Source organism: Saimiri boliviensis, chromosome 8, assembly GCF_048565385.1.
Source record: "Saimiri boliviensis isolate mSaiBol1 chromosome 8, mSaiBol1.pri, whole genome shotgun sequence".
NCBI lineage: Eukaryota > Metazoa > Chordata > Mammalia > Primates > Cebidae > Saimiri > Saimiri boliviensis.
In genome coordinates, this window is record NC_133456.1 from 25940613 (window position 1) to 25960898 (window position 20286).

General features: G+C 45.9%; 1 protein-coding gene across 3 annotated transcripts in view; it reads left to right on the forward strand.

The window, feature by feature from the left end:
• Positions 1 to 5297: 5297 nt before the first annotated feature.
• The window catches only part of SLC41A3 (solute carrier family 41 member 3), a 65088-nt gene continuing 50099 nt past the window's right edge, over positions 5298 to 20286 (forward strand). For 2 of the 3 annotated variants that reach the window (XM_039477124.1, XM_074404187.1), the window contains exons 1-2: positions 5298 to 5379; positions 14139 to 14438. In XM_039477124.1, coding sequence (XP_039333058.1) covers positions 14166 to 14438 — 273 coding nt within the window. In that variant the 5' untranslated portion in view covers positions 5298 to 5379; positions 14139 to 14165. The remainder of the gene's footprint in view (positions 5380 to 14138; positions 14439 to 20286) is intronic. The other variant, XM_074404186.1, reaches the window with a different exon arrangement.

Consider the following 20286-nt stretch of genomic DNA (forward strand, 5'->3'; position numbering starts at 1 on the left):
GGTGAAGGAGACATCTATTATCCAAAGCTCTTTCAAAAAAGAAAGAGCTGAACTTCTGAAATATCAATCTGAAGAATGACAGATTATAGAGTTTATAAATTTAAAACTTATTACATTGAACTAAGTCACTATTTGTAATAATACATTGTTTTAGCCAATTACTTAGTTTTGTATTAGTGTAGTTTTTAAATATCAAAGATCCACCTCTAGAAAGACTACTGTAAATTCTTCTTACTCATAGCCAACTGAATTATACAATTCCTTTTAAAAAAACAAATTCCTTTTTACTAACCTTATTACAACTTCTATAGACCATTCACAATTAGACTTTCTGTTTTGTCCTAAATATCTCTCTTTGTTGAACAACTTAGTCATTTTATTTTAGGACAAAAATTCACTACACAAGATGCTTTCTTATATAACATCACTTTCCTTTTTACATTTTTTACTAAAAATTACCTCTTTATATCTTTAATTTTCTCTACATCTCTTATTTCCTGGTTCCTTTTACCTTGTTTTATACATAACTAAGTTTTGAATTAGACAAAGGTATTTACCCTTTAAAAAAGTGTTCCTATAATTTTTAAATTAGAAATTACCCAGATAGTCAATATTTATTAATAACTTGAGATCCTAAATTATATGACAAGTTTGTTTACAAAAACATTCCATTACCTTTACCTGATTAACGTATTTAATTGTTTACCTGGATTATTAACAAAAACTGTAATAGTCATTATTTAAGTTATTTCCCTGTTAACCATTTTTATAGCTATGAATTTCAGGTGTTTAATTCAGTAAAGAATTTGTGATTAAATATAAGGGTATTTTTACCAATAACTCGGCGATTTAGCTGTCTTCATTAAACCAACAATATTGCACGTCTTATTTATCGAAAATTATGCAAGCAAAGATCATTCTGTTTTGGGATGGGTTTTATAGTTTTATAACCCTTATGGCTAATTTTATAGCATTCTGGAAGAATAAACATGAAGCCATTTGATCAATAAATGCAAACAAAAATACTAACAATTCTTAGAACATTTCTAATATTTTACCAATAATTTAAAAGACGGCTTATTAAATAGTTTACTTGTCACATGAACTTGAAAAGCATTTGACTAGTATATTTTTAATAAAGTAGCTAAGTGCTTTTATTTTTATTTAAGCTAATTAGAGCTCTTTTACATATTTTAGTAGTGAAATATTGTGTACACAACACATAAATACAAGATGTATTAGGCATGGTGATAGAAGTACATCTTTTTTTTTTTTTTTTTTTAGACGGAGTTTCGCTCTTGTTACCCAGGCTGGAGTGCAATGGCGCGATCTTGGCTCACCGCAACCTCCGCCTCCTGGGTTCAGGCAATTCTCCTGCCTCAGCCTCCTGAGTAGCTGGGATTACAGGCACGCACCACCACGCCCAGCTAGTTTTTTGTATTTTTAGTAGAGACGGGGTTTCACCATGTTGACCAGGATGGTCTTGATCTCTTGACCTCGTGATCCACCCGCCTCGGCCTCCCAAAGTGCTGGGATTACAGGCTTGAGCCACTGCGCCCAGCCAGAAGTACATCTTATACATTTGTAAGATCTCTTTTTTCCTTAGACTTTTAAATTCTGGATAACCTGTTTCATCACCCTAAGTAGTGGTCAGCTAAATAGTTCTACATTTGCATATTAAAGGAAACAACTCTTAGGTGAAGAATCAGATAGCAAAATTTACATCTCAGAGTACCAAGAGACAGTTTGCTGTGCTAGAGGGAAATTAAAATGGATTTAATTTGCCAATTAAACATAAAATTATAGTAGTCTATTATAAAATCCTTTTAAATACACACATACACTCGAGTGCGTGTGCACACGCGTGCACGCAAACACACACAGATCCTATAGCTTTTACTTTAGAACTTTAGCCATGAGATAAATATAAATTCACCAGCTTGCAAAAAAAAAAAAAAAAAAAAAGAAAGAACAAGAAAAGGTTAGATCCAAACAGTGGTTTTTATCTCAGTAGAAAAGTAAAAGCAGATTTAAAGCAGGCAGAAAAGAATGCAGAGAAGAAGAGAACTTAGGAACTCTATGGTGTACAGCCTCTTTTCCTTAACGTAAATGTGCACATGCATCATTATATTTCCATTTTACATAAACTCTGGCAAGTAGAGGCACCATAAAACCAACAGAGTGCCTGAAACGGGGTCGTTCTCCTTGCTTCTCCTCATTCTCAGATCATTTGTTTTCCACTTTTTTTGTTGTTGTTGTTCTTAAAAGAAGGAACTGATCTGTGGCCTAGGGTTTTTGTGTGGTGGATCAATGTGTGCCTCTTGTGGGCAAGACCCCACAATGTGTCACCACTGAGTCATTTCCACTGTTTTACATGTGACAGTTTCTTTCTCCAGAGGTCTGTTACCTCTGAGAAGAGTCAAAATGCTGGATGATCAGCCTTATGTGCATTTCCTGGACAAGCCATTTTTAAAATTAATTTTTGTTGGGGATTTCCCTGTAGGGCCGCTGCATGTCACAGGATGTCAACCCCCCCCAGACACTCCCACTGAAGAAGGGAATTAAATAATAGCAATAATAGTAAAACAAAACCTTATAATTTGTAGTTGCTATATAATAAAGTAAATTTTGCTGTGTTGTGTGCTGTTTAATATAATACCTCTCCAGCTCTGTTGGAGGCAGAATATTAACTGCCTTCCTGTAAACCGTTTAACCTTATCTGTCTTCCCCACATTCTTAGCAAAGTTCCCAGGCATCTAGAAATTCCTGTGTTTATTACTGACCAGCTGCAAGGTCACAAAGCAGATAATCTCAAAACTGCAGAATGTGTTTCTCAAGATGTTACTTTTTAAATGTAAAGTATATCACAAGACATGTCACAAGTTAATAAACTGTTCTTTGTTCTGGCTTCTGTAAATCTGCTTCCTACTTTGTCATCAGTACCACCTAGGTGCATAAAAGGCAACCCATTTTCTTTGTCCTTTGCTCTGAATCAGGAAGTGATTCTGCTGAGCTCACGATTACGCTGAGTAAAATCCTCCTGAAACCCCACTGATCTCTCCAGATCTCTGATTTCCCACTACACCACAAGGCCCCCAGTCACCCAGAGGTGCCTTTTGGCTGGGAGGAGCAAATGTCTTTTAGGAGCTGAGAAAACTCAGTCTCTCATTTACCTATTAAAACAACCATTCATTTCCTCACACAAATATGCAGGCAAGCTGAACCAAGATTAATTTTGGGAGAAAAAGCAATAGAGAAAACCCTTTAGAATGCATCTGTGAACTAGAATTAGAATCCTTAACAACTTCCTAGGAGAAAAACCAGCTCAGAATAAACCAAGGACTGTCAACCAAAGGGGGGGAGTGGGTCTGGAGCTCAGGAGGACTTACCAGTTCCTTCAGGGGAGAAGCTCAAAGTCTGGGAGGATTCAGTGGGCCCTCCTGGTATCCTAGCTCTGAATTCACACAACTCCTTTGGGGTCCTGAGTCTTCTCTAAGGCCCCATGCTGGGTGGCAAATTATTGTTGATGAAAAGAGTCAAACTGTCTAAAATATGTGAAGAGATTTATTATGAGCCAAATATGTGGGAGCACAGCCAGTGACACAGCCTTCAGGAGGTCTTGAGAACATGTACCGAGCTTGAGGTGCAGCTTGATTTAATACGTTAGAAGGAAGCATGAGACACCAAGTTAAATTCATTTAAGAAATAAATTGGTTTGGGCCAGGTGTAGTGGCTCATGCCTGTAATTCCAGCACTTTGGAAGGCCGAGGCAGGCAGATCACTTGAGGTCAAGAATTGGAGACCACCCTGCCGATATGATGAAACCCCGTCTCTACTAAAATTATAAAAATTAGCCAGGATGGTGGTGGGTGCCTGTAATCCCCACTACTTGGGAGGCTGAGGCACAAGAGTCGCTTAAACCCAGGAGGCAGAGGTTGCGGTGAGCTGAGATCGTGCCACTACACTCAAGCCTGGGCAATAGCTCAAGACTCAGTATCAAAATGAATAAATAAATAAATAAATTCGTTCGATCCCGAAAGGCCAGATAACTCAAAGTGGGGGAGGGTGGTTCCAGGCTGTAGGTCAATTTAAACATTTTCTGGTTGACAATTGGTTGAGTTTGTCCAAAGACCTGGGATTAAAGAAAGGAATATCTGGGTTAAGGTAAGAAGTTGGGGAGACCAATGTTTTATCATGCAGATGAAGCATCTGGGTAGGGTAGCAGGCTTCAGAGAAAAGAAGTTGCAAAATGTTTCTTATCAGACTTAAAGTCTGTGTTGATGTTAATACAGGAGAGGGATAATGAGACCTGTTAGGCCTTCACTTCCCTTTATGGCCTGAACCAGTCTTTCAGATTAAATTTTAAAAGCCCTGGCTGAGGAGGAAGTCCATTCGGATGATTTGGGGCTGGGGGGCAGGGGCTTAGAATTTATTTTTTGGTTTACAATATAATCATCTGTTTTACCCAGTCTTGTGAACCATCATGCCTCCCTCAGGTCCAGCCCTCTAGAGATGGCCCAGCCCTCTTTGGATCCTGTTCCCAGCACGCGGACTGTCAAAAGGCACTTTCGAGTCCACCAGGGAAAATTGAAGAGGACTGGGAATTGCCAATTTCATTAGGTGTGATGGTAACACTATGGGAATGTTTAAAAAATAGGCCTTATTGATTAAACATACTCGAGTATTTAAAGAATTTATGTCCTGGGAGGCTTTAAAATTACTCTGGAATAAAAAGGAAAAGGAAAGGCGTGTGTGGGGTGAAGCACAGACTTTTTTTTTTTTTTTCTTATTTGGCAAAATGCAGGCTCCAAGGGAAGCTGGCTGCGGGGTGGGTTCCTGCTCTCTGGGCCTTTCCACCCTGACGACTCCGTAATAACACCTGCAGCCGCACCTGCGTCTCTGCTGCCGCGCTCCCGCAGTGGGGCCGGTGGGGCTCAGCTGCTCGGACTCCGCAGCCGGGCCCCGGGGTGCACCCACCTCCCTTTCCCCCGGGGGTTTCTCCAGTCAAGCCCCGACCCTTGGGTGTAAACCCGCTCCCCGGCGACAGGAGCCGGACTGGCGCGGGTGGGCGCGGCGGGGAGGGCCGGAGCTCGCGAGCCTCCGCCCCACACTTCTATCCCCGCGATCCGGGGCTCCCAGTTCCCCGGGCCCCGGCGGGGCTCCGCGCTGCCCAGGCCGGGGCGTCTGCGACAGACCGCGAGCGCCAGGCCGCCCGAGGTCCCGCTGCCCGGCCGGGGCGGAACCAAGGACGCCAGGCCTTCCCGCTTCCTGCCGGAGCCGCAGGCCCGCCCCGGCGTCCTCGGCCCGCCTCTTTCCCGCCGCCGCCTGGGCGGGGACCTGGTAAGCGCGGCGCTGTGCCTGGCGTGGTGAGGGCGGAAGGTGCGGTTAGCCGGGGCCCGGGCGGGTCGGGGAGGCGCGCGGGAGAGGTCGCCCGGATGGGGGCGCGTGGGCGGTGGGTGAGCCGGGCGCCGGGTCCTGGGTGGGAGGGGGGTGAGCCCGGGCAGGAGGGGGAGCCAGATGTGGGCCGGGATTCGGGGGACTCGGGGAGAGGAGGGCGCGCGGGAGGTGAGGCGAACCCCAGGGGTCGGAGGGGCAGCCTGGGGCGGGGGGCACGCCTGTGGGGGGGGCGCTGGGGCTCGCCGGGGTGCGGGCCGGTTCTGCCCTTAGGTGTCTGAAGCCGTTCCCTGCACCGCCGCGGCGTGCTCCCGGCGGCCGCGTCTCCTCCCTCCTAGCCTGCGGAGAGCACGGCTCCTGGGTGGATGCCACGAGCGTGACTCCCGCAGCTGCCAGCAGCGCCGGTGCCCAGGGAGCCCTCGCTGCTCCCTCAGCCAGACGTCCCGCCAGTCTCTGCCACAGGCTGAGCCCACTGTCCTGGGTGGGCTCGGTGCAAACCTCTGGTGAAGGAAGCCTCCTGGGGTGCCGAGCTCCGAGTCTCTCTCAAAGCCCCACGCACTTTCCATGCAGGAGAGCCAGCGGGATAGGTCTCTTTAAAATCACATTCTTTATGTTGTTTTCCTTTTTCTTTCAGTTTCTTCCATATGACTTTAGTCATCAATTCCCGCTTTTTTAGAAGCCTTTTACACCAGTGTTTTTCAAACTGTGGTCCCAGGACTAGCACCACTGCCTTCCCTGAGATGTGCTAGAAACGTGGGTTCCCCAGCCCCACCCCGACTTTCTGAACCCCAAACCTTAGGGGTGGGTCCCTGTACTTGCCTTTAGCAGGTTCTCCTGGTGGTTCTGACCACTGATCTGAACTCTTAGGGCTTTGAGGAGGCTGAACTGGGGGTGAGGATGGGCCAGGTGCCCTGTGATGAAAATGCGTGACTCCAGTCTTCACAGCCTTACACAGTAGGTAATCTTACCCCATTTCACAGATTAGGCAACAGAGGTACAGAAAGATTAACTTTTCCAAAGTTACACACCTAGAAAGGGGAGGGGCTAGAATTCCAACCTTGGGTTCCAGCTCTAGAACATTCCCACTGAGGCAACGTCTAGTGTGAAGTTGGGGAGGGGTGAAGCCCAGAGGCCCTGGAGGCTCCCTGCCAATCAGAGACCATTAGTTCCAGAATCTCTGCCCGCCAGGTGCATGGTCAGCAGGTGGCCCTGCCTTACTGCCTGCCTTTGGGCGAACTCTGGTCTGTGTGAGCGGCTGGGACCAGGCCCCAGAGCAAGATGTGTTCACACTGGGGTACTGACTGGGTGCCCAGAGCCCTGGGTTCAAGACCAGCCTCACAGGGTGACACAGGGATGCTTCTGGGTGACTGTCTGTTTCCTCCTCAGTCCGATGGGGGTGGACATCTCTTTACCCCTTGCTGGCAGCTGGGAGGGTGGACAGCCTCACAGACCCAAGTGTGGCTCTGACCTGTGGCCCTGGGTGGGCCATGACCTGCCCTGCCCAGCCCAGCCCCTCTCAAAGCAGGACAAAGGTCTCTGACCACTGCCCCATAGCAGGGTTTCTTGGCCTCCACGCTACTAACACTTGGGGCAGGGCAGTTCTTTGCTGTTGGGGGCTGTCCTGTAGCACCCTGTCGGGACCACCAAAACCATGTGGAGACATTGCCCGGTGTCCTCTGTGGGGACCCTGGAGGCAATGCCTCCACCCCCATCCTGGCTCCTCCCTGGGGCTCCAGGGTGAGAGATTTCCTGGTGCACAGCCCCCTTTCCCACAAGAGCTTCCTCCGGCCTGTGCTTGAGGACTTGGTTGTTCATCTGCATGAGCTGTCAGTGGCACAGTGACATTGGAGCATGTTCTCCTTGCAAACAGTCCAGCGTTCAGGTGGAGCTGAGGGACCTTTGGCCACGCCCACAGCTGTGAGGTCCCCCACCCTGCAAGGCACACAGAGCTGGTGGGAATGACTGTGGTGCTGGTGGCAGCTGGGCCCTGCTCCTGGGTCACCCTGGTCAGGCCCTCCTCTGGCAACTCGTGCAGGCACAGTGAGGGTGGACCCAGGGCTGGGGCTCTCTAGGTCCAGCTGCATGCGTGTCCCCAGCACAGACCACACATCAGGGCGGCACCTGCTGCTCTGGTGTTTGCTGTTACCAAGCACAGTTGCTGTATGCTCTTGGGTGAGCCTCCTCAGGCACGCATGTGAGTGACTCACCAGGACTGGGGCCGAGTGCGGATGTATGGCCTCTAGTGGTCACTGCCCAGTTTCCTCTGGCAGGGGAAAACCCAGAGCCCTTTGGCCGTGTTCAAGGCCCTTCTCTCTACCCCTGCTCTAGTGCCACGAGGTGGCAAGGTGAAGCACCTCATGCCAGGTTCATTTATATTAAAAAAAAATTTTATTGATACATAATAGATGTACATATTTTTGAAGTACCTGTGATAATTTAACACATTCATATAACTTGTGAAGATCAGTGCAATGTAGACATCCATCATTTTAGAGGTTGGTTATTTATTCCAGAAACATTTGAATTCTCTTCTAGCTATTTTGAAATATATGATAGATTATTGTAAACTATAGTCACCCTATTGATCCATCAAACACTTTCTTATTTCTTTCATCAAACTATATTTCTAGCCATTAGCCATCCTCTCTTCCCCCTGTCCCCCCATAGGCTTTGGTAACCACCAGTGAACTCTTTTCTTTGTGGGAAGTTTTTTTATTTCAAATTCAATCTCTTTAATTGTATATTTATTAATATTTTTTATTTCTTCTGGAGTCAATCTTATTAGTTTGTGTGTTTCTAGGAATTTGTACATTTCATCTAGGCTTTCTCATTTTTTTTAGCTTTATTTTATTTATTTTTATTTTTATTTATTTATTTTTTTTTTTTGAGACGGAGTTTCACTCTTGTTACCCAGGCTGGAGTGCAATGGCACAATCTCGGCTCACCGCAACCTCCGCCTCCTGGGTTCAGGCAATTCTCCTGCCTCAGCCTCCTGAGTAGCTGGGATTACAGGCACGCACCACCATGCCCAGCTAATTTTTGTATTTTTAGTAGAGACGGGGTTTCACCATGTTGACCAGGATGGTCTCGATCTTTTGACCTCGTGATCCACCCGCCTCAGCCTCCCGAAGTGCTGGGATTACAGGCTTGAGCCACCGCGCCTGGCCATTAGCTTTATTTTTTAACATTTATTTTAGGTTCAGAGGTACATATGCAGGTTCGTTATAAATTAGATGTCATGAGGGTTTGGTGTACAGATTATTTTGTCACCCAGGTAATAAACATAGTACCCAATAAGTAGTTTTTGGATTTTTTTTTTTTTTTTTGAGACAGGATCTTGCTCTGCCATCAAGGCTGGAGTGCAGTGGTGCAGTCTCGGCTCACTGCAACCACTGCCTCTTGGGCTTAAGGGATCCTCCTGCCTCAACCTCCCAAGTAGCTGGGACTACAGGTGCACTCCACCATAGCTGGCTAATTTTTGTATTTTTTATAGAGATGGAGTTTCACATATTGCCTAAGCTGGTCTCCATCTCCTGAGCTCAAGCAGTCTGATTACTTTGGCCTTCTAAAGTGCTGAGATTACAGGCATGAGCCACTGTACCTGGCCAGATAGGTAGTTTTTTGATCCTCTTTCTCCTCTCACCCTCCATTCTCAAGTAGGCCCTAGAGTCTGTTGTCCCCTTCTTTATGTGCATGTGGACTCAATGTTCATGTCTCACTTATAAGTGGAACATGTGGTATTTGGTTTTTGTTTCTGCAGTATGTTGCTTAGGATTATGGCCTCCATTTCCATTTATGTTGCTGCAGAGGACATAATCTCATTTTTTTCATGGCTGCATAGTATTCCACAGTGCATACATACTGCATCTTCTTTATTCAGTCTTCTGTTGATGGGCATTTAGGTTGATTTTATGTCTCTGCTATTGTGAATGGGGCTGTGATGAACATACCTATACTTGTGTCTTTAGGGTAGAATGATTTATATCACTTGGGGAAAAACCCAGTAATAGGATTGCTGGGTTGAATGGTACTTCTGTTTAAAGTATTTGAGAAATCACCCCACTGCTTCTCACAATGGCTGAACTGATTCACATTCCCACAAGCAGTATGTAAGTATTCCCTTTTGTCCACAACCTCACCAGCATCTGTTATTTCTTGACTTTTTAATAATAGCCATTCTGACTGGTGGATTTTCCAATTTGTTAGCTTAAAATTACTCCTATATTCTCTTATAATTATGTTTACTTTTGGTCATAATGTTTCCTCTTTCATTCCTAATTTAAGTATTTGAGTCTTCTCTCTTTTTTTCTTGATCAGTTTTTCTAAAGGATTGTCAATTTTGTCAATATCTTCAAGAACCCAACTATTGATTTTGCTGGCCTTTTTTGTTTTTCTCAATTCTCTATTAAATTTATTACCACTCTAATCTATATTCATTCCTGCCTTCTATTTTTTGGGGTTTAGTTTGCTCTTCTTTTTCATCTTAAGGTGGAAGATTGATTTATTAATTTGTTCATTTCTTTTTAAAGAAAGTGACATTTATAGCTATAAATTTTCCTCTTCTAAGCACTGCATTAACACATGCCATAATTTTTCGGTATGTTGTGTTTTCATTTTCATTCATCTCAAAGACATTTCTAATTTCTCTTGTGATTTTGTCTTTTACCCATTAGTTATTTAAGAGTATGGGCTGGACATGGTGGCTCAGGCCTGTAATCCTAGCACATTGGGAACCTGCGGTGAGCAGATCACTTGAGCTCAGAAATTCGAGACAAGCATGGGCCACCCAGTGATACCTCATCTCTACAAAAATTTAAAAAACTAGTTGTTTGTGGTGGTGCACACCTGTAGTCCCAGCTACTTGAGGGGCTGAGATGGGAGGATTGCATGAACCCTGGAGGTCTAGGCTACAATGAACTGTGATCATGCAGCCTGGGTGCTGGCCTGAGACCCTATCCGAAAAAAAAAGAGTATGTTGTTTAATTTCCACATATTTATGAATTTCCCAAATTTCCTTCTGTTATTGACATCTAATTTGATTTTATGGTGGTTGGTATTTTGTGTGATTTCAGTCTTAAATTATTGAATTCATTTTTCCTAAGATAGATCAAGCGTACAAAATGTTCCATGTGCACTTAAGATTGAGTATTCTGCTATTGTTGCCCAGAGTGTTCCGTATAGATGTGTTTGATCTAATTGGTGTATAATGCTGAAGTTCTCTTTCTTTTGTTGGTATTCTGTTAATTGTTCTATCAATTATTGTCTTTTTCTTCCTTTGATTCTGCCACTTTTACTTTATATATTTTGGGGCTCTGTTATTAGGCATAGGCATGTTTGTAATTGTTACAGCTTTTTGATGGATTGACCCTTTTATCATTATCAAATATTGTTCTTTGTCTGTAGTGAGAATTCTTGTCTTTATGTCTGTTTTGCCTGATATTATTAAAGTAGTAAAGCCACTTCAGTTATCTTTGGGCTACTGTTTGCATATTATATTTATTTAAATCCTTTTACTTCCAACCTATCCATTTATATTTAATGTAATAATTGATAAGATGGGATTTACGTCTGCCATTTTGCTATTTGTTTTCTGTATGTCTTATGTCTTTTTCCCCCCATTTCCCCATTACTGCATTGTTTTGTAGTAAGCAGATCTTTCCTAGTGTATCACTTTTATTTGCTTGTTATTTCTTTTACATTTTTTTTTCTTAGAGATTGCCCTGAGGATTACAATCAGCACTTCGGTTTATAATAATCTAGTTTGGATCAATAGTAACTTAATTCCAACGTGATTTACGTAGTTGTCTTTAAATTGGATAAGAGAAAAAAGAGTTACTAACAAAAACGTGCTTATACTTAAAAAAAGAAAATCTGACTAGGTGGTTACCTTCACCAGTGCTCTTTCTTTCTCTGTGTGGATTCAAGCTAGTGTCTAGGGTCCTAATTCGGTCTGAAAGACTCCCTTTAGTGTTTCCTTTAGGGCAGGTGTGCTGGAGACGAATGCTCTGTGTCTGTTTATCTGAAAATCTCTTAATTTCTTCTTTTCTTTGAAAAGATAATTTTGCTAGGTAAGAGTTCTTAGGTGACAGCTTTTGTTCTTTGAGCCATCCTCTCGCCTTCTGGCTTCTATTTCTGCTGAGAAATCAGCTGCTAATCTTATAGAACAGTGGTCCCCAACCTTTTTGCCACCAGTGACTGATTTTATGGAAGACAATTTTTCAACAGACTGGGACGGAGGGGAGGTGCTGGTTTGGGGATGAAACTGTTCCACCTCAGATCATCAGGCGTTGGATTCTCAGGAGCGCACAACCTAGATCCCCCGCATGCGCAGTTCACAATACGGTTTGAGCTTCTATGAGAATCTGATGCTGCCGCTGATCTGACTGGAGGGGGAACTCAGGCAGTGATTCTCGCCAGGAGTCACTTACCTTCTGCTGTGTGGCCCAGTTCCGAACAGGAGTTGGGGACCCCTGCTTTAAAGGATCCCTTTTACATGATGAGTTGCTGCTCTCTTCCTGCTGCGAAGATCTTTGGCGGGTCTCACTGTATTCTCTTGGAATTTATTCTACTTGAAATTTGTGGAGCTCCATGGATGTGGAAGTTAATGTTTTATGCAATCAGGAAAGGTTTTGCCCATTATTTTTCAAATATTCTTTCTACCTTCCCCCTTTTCAACATTTATATTGTTATGCTTGATTATTCTATAGTTCTTGGGGGGTCCTGTTTATTTTTCTTTGTTCTTTTTCATTTCTGTTCTTCATAGTGAATAATCTCTCTAGATTTATCTTTCAGTTCAGTGATTCTTTATATACCCCCTGCTTAGATCGGCCATTAGCTCTTGTAGGGAATTTTACATTCCAGCTGTTGTACTTTAAAACTTCTCAATTTCTATTTGGTTATTTTAAAAAATAATTTCTGTCTCTACATTGATATTCTGTATTTGAGTAGACATCATTTTGAAGCTTTCCTTTGGTTCTTTAAGTATGGTTTATTAAGTTCTTGGAACATATTTAAAACAGCCAGTTCAAAGTTTTGGTCTCCTTCAGGGACAATCTCTATTAATTTTTTCTTTAATGGGGGCATCCTTTCTTATTTTTTGTCATGTCTCATTTTTGTTGTTGAAAGTGGACCTTTAACAGTTTATAACACGACATGTGTGGAAATGAGATTCCCCCTCCCCAGGATTTGCTGTTGCTGCTGCTTCTTGTTTGTGTAGTGATTTTTCTGAACAAATCCTGTAAACATCCTTCATTCTCTGTCGTATGTGGCCACAGAATTCTCTGCTTAGTGCCAGCTGATGAACAGTTATAGATTTCCTTGAACTCTGTGCCTGGAACTCCGTGCCTGGAATGAATGTGCCTCCTGGTCTTTACCCAGGGGCCCTGTGTATACACTGGGCACATGCAGTCCAGTGCTCGCCAGAGCCTCCCCAGCCTTTACCTGCTGCTTGTACAAAGCCTCTAGGAGGTGCAAACTTGGGGCCTTCCTAGGAATTTTCTGAGTGTCTTCCTGGCCACAAGTGTGGCACTATCCATTGGTGGCCTGCTATTAGATTGGGGCAAAAGTAATTGCGGTTTTTGCCATTAAAAGTAATAGCGGGCCGGGCGTGGTGGCTCAAGCCCGTAATCCCAGCACTTTGGGAGGCCGAGGCGGGTGGATCACGAGGTCAAGATATCGAGACCATCCTGGTCAACATGGTGAAACCCCGTCTCTACTAAAAATACAAAAAATTAGCTGGGCATGGTGGCGTGTGCCTGTAATCCCAGCTACTCAAGAGGCTGAGGCAGGAGAATTGCCTGAACCCAGGAGGCGGAGGTTGCGGTGAGCCGAGATTGTGCCATTGCACTCCAGCCTGGGTAACAAGAGTGAAACTCCGCCTCAAAAAAAAAAAAAAAAAGTAATAGCAAAAACCGCAATTACTTTTGCACCAAACTAATAGATTCCCCAAGTGTGTGGGAACTTTTCAAAACCCCCATTGACATCCCCTTCCTCTGCTTTTCCTTTGAAGCGTTTTCATTGGTCTATTGTCCACCCCAGCGGGTAGCCACTGTGCCTATAATTGTTTTCTACTAACTTTTCCAAGGACAAAAGGTTTTTGCGCCAGGTGAACTCCAAGTGGGGTTAAATACAGACAGCTCTGTAAGTGGGGTTTTAGGGATCCCCATATGGGTCAAAAAATAATTCTTTGGGCATGGGGATTTGAAAGAGCTCCGGCCTTGTAATACCCTCCAGGCTGCTGGCTCTCACTGCAATTGTGGGCTGTTGAGAGCTGGAGAGGGTAGTGGGACCAGGCAAGTTAGAACATCACCAGCATCTTGAATGTTACAAAGTGATCTTTCTTGCTGAGAGTCAGCCGTTTTTCTTGAATAGGTACTCCTGGATGCCTCAAGCCTTTGATACCAATAACAGTTCTGAAAAAGTTGATTTTGACAGTGTTTGCTGTTTTTTTAAATTGCTTTTATAGAAGAGAGAATTTTCAGAGGCCCTTTTCTGCTGACTTCAGCTTATATCTGTTTGTGCTCTTCTGTATGTTTTGTGCTCACACATGTGCATATTAAACAACAAACTACTGTAAATTGGGGTTAATGATGCTGGTGGAGCAGGTGCAGAGTAAGGGCTGCAGTTTGGATGAGACGATGCCGGCCTGGGGCTGGACAGGTGCCTGAGGCGCCTCAGGTGTTAGTGCCATGGGATTCAGGAACTCGGCCCTACAACACCCTGTTGCTTTGTGTCTCCCACTGTAGGGCTGCCAGGCACTCAGCTGTGCCCAGATGGATGGGACAGAGACCCGGCAGCGAAGGCTGGACAGCAGTGGCAAGCCAGGGGAGCTGGGGCTTCCTCACCCGCTCAGCACAGGAGGACTCCCTGCAGCCTCAGAAGATGGAGCTCTCAGGGCCCCTGAGAGCCAAAGTGTGGCCCCCAAGCCAGTGGAGACTGAGCCTAGCAAGGAGACCGCCTGGTCCATCGGCCTTCAGGTGACCATGCCCTTCATGTTTGCAGGCCTGGGGCTGTCCTGGGCTGGCATGCTTCTGGACTATTTCCAGGTAAGAGAGAACTAAATGAGGATGGGGGGCGGGGGGCACTGTCAGATGTCACCTATAGAGTAGGCAGCTTCATATCAGGTCTAGCTTAAAGGATATTGGAAAGGCCTCTCAAAAAGCCTTTTTTTTTTTTCCTGTATATTGGGCAAGACTCTTTAGTCTCTGGTTATAGAGACTAAATTTAACTCAAGTTAATTTTCAATAGACAGTTTATTAGATATGATTGATGTAGACCAAAACTTACTTAATCATTTCCCTTCTGATGTACTTCGAAGTTTAACAACTGTGTCAGTCAACTAGCACTGCCGTAACAAAGTCCCACACAGTGGGGGGCTTCAACAACAGACCTTTATTTTCTCATAGTTCTAGAGGCTGGAAGTCCAAGATCAAGGCGCCTGCAGTCTTGGTTTCTCCTGCCGCCTCTCTCCTTGGCTTACAGACGACTGCCTTCTCCCTGTGTCTTCACATGATCTTCCCTCTGTGCATCTCTCTGTCCTAATCCCTCTTCCTAAGACCCATCAGATTGGATTAGGGCCCACCCTAATGACCTCATTTTAATTTAATTACCTCTTTTTTGTTGTTGTTGAGATGGAGTCTTGCTCTGTTACCCAGGCTAGAGTACAGTGGCATGATATTGGCTCACTGTAACCTCTGACTCCCAGGTTCAAGCGATGCTCCTGCCTCAGCCTCCCAAGTAGCTGGGATTACAGGCATGTGTTGCCACGCCCAGCTAATTTTTGTATTTTTCGTAGAGATGGGGTTTCACCGTGTTAGCCAGGATGGTCTCCATCTCCCGACCTTGTGATCCACCTGCATGAACCTCCCAAAGTGCTGGGATTACAGGCATGAGCCACCACACCTGGCCTAATTTAGTTACCTCTTAAAGGCCGTGTCTCCAATTACAGTCTCATTCTGAGGTACTAGGTGTTAGGACTTCAACATGTGAATTTTTGCAGGGGCATACTTTAGCCCATAACCACTTAAAAATATTACTAACAAATGCTACAATGAATAATCTTGACATAAATCATTTTCTACATTTCGGAGTAAATCAGCAGGATAACTTGTTGAAAGTAGAATTGCTGGGTAAAGAGCATGTGTCTTTGTGGCTTTGATGGAGATCACCAAATCATCTGTCTAATGGTAGGACATCATCCTTCCTCCAGGACCCCAGGGAAATGCTTGTTCTCAACACTCAACCAACATAGGTCTTTTCAACCTTTTTGATCTTTAGTAATCTGCTGGCTGGAAATTGCATTTCATTGTATTTAATTTAATTTAATTTCCCTTGGTGCCTAACAAGTTATCCCAAAACTCACACATTATATTAAGCATGTGTGTATCCCAATAATACACACATGCTTAATATAATAGCATGTATTATCTCATGGTTACTGTGGGTGAAGAAGCCAGCTGAAGTTTAGCTGGCTTTTCTGCTTCATGGTCTGTCCTGAGGCTGTGGCTCCAGTCCAGCTCACTCACAGGGTGACGTTCCTGGTGGGTACTGGCCTACTAGCCTCAGCTTCTTACTGCTATTGCCCAGAGGCCCCCTCAGGTCCTCTCCATGTGGATGCCTCCAGCATGGTGCCCGCTTCATCAGGGTGCAGTCCAAGATGGAAATAGAGTCTGCTGGTGAGGCAGACATCACTGTCTTCTGTAACCTAGACACAGAAGCAGCATTTCCTTGCTTCTGTTGGTGAGAATCAGTTCGCCAGGTTCAGCCACATTCCAGGGGAAATGATTGCCTAAGAGCATCAGTACCAGGAGGCAGGGTCAGGGGCTGTCCTTGAGGGCTTCTACCTGCCGTGGTCATTATAGTGTGGTGGTCTGTGCTCATATTCTTTGCTCATATTTCTATGGAGTGGTTGTCTGTTTTCTTCTTGATACCTAGGGGCTTTGTATATATTAAGGAAATTGGTCGTTTAATTGTGATGTGGATTACAAATGTTTCCTTTTTTTTCTTTCCATTTGTCTTTTGACTTTGCTTTTGGTGGCTTTTTGCTGTGCATTCATTTTTTCAAATGCAGTCTCAGTCATCTTTCTTTTAGTCTCATTCATCTTTCTTATAAGGCTCTGAGCCTATGCCCTTCTTAGAAACAGAAGCTGCTTTTTATATAAAGGTCCCTATCTGCCCATGTGCATGCACAGAGCAGCATATATTAGAGGCTAGGGATGTGTTCCTATGAAGAAGAAAAACTCCCCTCTACTATAAGTCTGCTTTCTTTGCATTGGGTATATGAGAGGTTCAAAGTGGGTGTACACAGCTGTTGTGCTGGTCTGCTTTGGTTTGTTGACTGGTTATTGTTCAGTTCAGTGCAAACATTTCAAAACTGGAAGCTTTTCATTACAGTGTTTATATTCAGCTCCTCTTTAAAACTCAGATTTGGCAACATGTGGTTCATGTATCAGTTTTCTGTTGCTGTGCTCAAATTTAGCAGCTTAAAACAGCACACACGGAATAGCTCATAGTTCTGTAAGGCAGAGTGCAGGCATGGTATGGCTAGGGTCTCTGCTAGGGGTCTAAATGGCTGAAATCCATGTGCTGGCCAGGATGTGTTCTCTTGAGGCTCTGGAGAAACATCCACTTCCAAGTGTATTTCTGTCTTCAGAACTCACCTCCTTGTGTTCCTCTTTGAGGCTGAAGGACTGCGGTTCCATTTCCTTGCTGGCTGTCAGCCAGGGGCTGCACTTCACTTCTCGAGGCCATTCCTGTGTCCTGCCATGTGGCCTTTCCATCTTCAAAGGGAGCAGTGGAGAAACCTCCCTTGAGTGAAATCGCTTTCTGACTTCAGGAAGTGCCTACTGCCTTTAAAGGGTTTATCTGATGAAGCCAAGCTCATCTCAAGTGAATCTTTCTGAAATTCCACCAGGCCTCCTCATGGGAACATGTGGAGCAGGCAGGAATGACAGCAGTCTCCAGAAACGAATCTGGTTCTGGGCTCCATGCGGTGGGCTGGGATGAGTGTTGTGTGCATGTGCCTGGAAGAACGGGGGTCTCCAGGCATGTTATGGCCTTACAAGGGCATGGAGCAGCCTAGAAAGGCCAGGAGGACAAGAGGGCTGGCTGGAGAGATGTTCGTGTGGGCAGAGAGAGAAGACTGGGGGTGCAGGAGGAGGTGAGGGCAGCCTTTTTTTTTTTTTTTTTTTTTTTTTGAGACGGAGTTTCGCTCTTGTTACCCAGGCTGGAGTGCAATGGCGCGATCTCGGCTCACCGCAACCTCCGCCTCCTGGGTTCAGGCAATTCTCCTGCCTCAGCCTCCTGAGTAGCTGGGATTACAGGCATGTGCCACCACGCCCAGCTACTTTTTTGTATTTTTAGTAAGGACAGGGGTTTCACCATGTTGACCAGGATGGTCTCGATCTCTTGACCCTGTGATCCACCCGCCTCAGCCTCCCAAAGTGCTGGGATTACAGGCTTGAGCCACCGTGCCCGGCTAGGGCAGCCTATTTTGACTGCCGCCTCTTCACTCTGCTGCCTCCTCTTCACTCATGCCCTAGGGTTATGGGGATGGTGGACACGCAACACCTGGCCCTGGACAGGTGGGGACCACGGCAATTTTTCAGTCCTCATACCCACCATCCAGGCAGGAAGACGCCACGTGTCACACCACACAGGGCCTCTCCAGAGCAGAGTGAGCCAGCAGGGGATGTGGGGGGCAAGATTTGTCCTAACAAGAGAGTGGGGAACTCACCCCGCCCCCATTCCTGACTATTTACATAATTAATGTAAATAATTCCACAGGGTGGCAGGAACTGAAGTCTGCTTCTTGGGGATGTGGAGGGACAGTGCCTGCCCTGAAATAAGGACACTGTTGGGCTGGGAACCTTGTCCACAGGAGCAGAGTCAGGAGGGGGAATGTCCTGCTCACAGCATCTTACTCTCTCCAGGTTTGAGGCAGCACTTTGTAGTTTTAGGCCTTACCCTACCTTTGACCCCTTGATGCCTCAATGCCAGCTTCAGCCTTGATGGTGACTGAGACTTTCAGGGAATAGAACAGCCTCTCCAGGAAGCAGGGTAGGCCCTTGGCCAAGAGGGAGAGGGCCACGTGGTGCCCTTGGAAAGTATCTGCTTTGTGGCTAGGAAGGGCAACAGAGGGATTTGGTGGCCTGGGTATGGGGAGTGCGTGTCCACGGTGGCCTTAGATCTGGCTTAATCAGTGCCTGTGACAGTGGTGACAGCCAGTGAAGGTCCCTTTGCCACCTGTCACTTCATCAGAGTTCTTTGAGGGGCCTGTGTGCCTCCTGCTGACCCTGGCTGCCTGTGGCCCACCCGGGAAGTGGGGGTGCCGCTGGGTGCTTCCTGCAGGGCTGGTGCTCTGTATTTCAAGAAGGAAATGAGGGCCTTGGTCACCGTCGGCAGTGCCTGAACCTTAGAGGATCAGGAGTGATTGGCTGAGGCCTTGTGTTGTGGCTGTAGTATATGTGTAGGCATTTGTAACCCTGTTTTATGTTTTGTGTGTTAGTGAGGCAGCAAATTCCCAGAGCTCTTTACACCCAAGTGGGGCAGCTTCGAGGCCCTGGGCCAAGAGCCTGTGCACAGGTGCAGAGGGAGCCACTGGCAGGCGAGGGTGCCGATGCCATTGTGCCTGATGCTTGGCCACTGTACTGACCCTTGGAGGTTTGCTCCTTATAAGGGACTTTCTGGTTAAGGTGGAAAGCAGCACCCTTCCCCTGAGCTCCCTTGCATATTACATGGCAGCACCCTCCATGAAGCCTATAGCACCCCCCGACCCCCTGCCACCGTGAATGGCCAGCCCATCTCAACGGGCCTTGGATAGCCAATGGCCCCAGGAAGGGGTGACTCCTCTGGCACCATGGCATCTGGCAAAGGACTGAGGACAAGGGAGACCACCCCTCCTGCAGGTGGGATATGCCAGAGGGCCCAGGTTTGGCTCTATTCTATTTTTTTTTTTTTCTTTTTTTTTGAGACAGAGTTTCACTCTTGTTGCCCAGGCTGGAGTGCAATGGTGCGATCTCGGCTCACCGCAACCTCCACCTCCTGGGTTCAGGCAATTCTCCTGCCTCAGCCTCCTGAGTAGCTGGGATTACAGGCACGCGCCACCATGCCCAGCTAATTTTTTTGCATTTTTAGTAGAGACGGGGTTTCACCATGTTGACCAGGATGGTCTCGATCTCTTGACCTCGTGATCCACCCGCCTCGGCCTCCCAAAGTGCTGGGATTACAGGCTTGAGCCACCGCGCCTGGCCGACTCTATTCTATTTTTAAGGAGACCTCAGTAGCTGTACTGAGGTTGGGAGTGCCACTTCTGAAGGCATAATGGGCAGCGGGTGTGGAGGGTCACAGGCACAGCATCTGTGAGAGCCTGTGCTTCCAGGAGAGCCCAGCATGTGGCCAGCAGCTGCTCCTCTGATGGTGCACAGTGCATAGTGGAGGAGGGCATTTCCCTGGATCCACAGCCCCTAGACAACTTATGGCCATCAGCCTCTAGACTCCAGGGCTTGAGGGAAGGTTGCTAACGCCCCCTCTTCCATGAAGGCATTTCTGGGGGCACCGATAAGAGTGACTGCTGATTTTAACTTGGACAAATTCTAGAACCTTTTGTTGGAGAAGCCCATTTGAGTTGAGTTTCTTTGCAGATGACAACATAAATGGGCCCAGGTAAATTTTGTAGATGAGAAATATGTTGCTTCCAGAACCCCAAAAGAACTAAAAGATGTTGGAGACTTATATTAATGTTGTAGGTGCTGAGAGGGTTAATAGCCTTGTTGCAGAATTGGAGGTGGAATGGCTCTCAGTTTGCCAAGTGATTTTCAGGAATTTAACTAAGGCGCCAGGCCTCGCACCACATGTGGGGTGATGGCCCCCTCTCTCCTTGTGAGCACCTTTGTG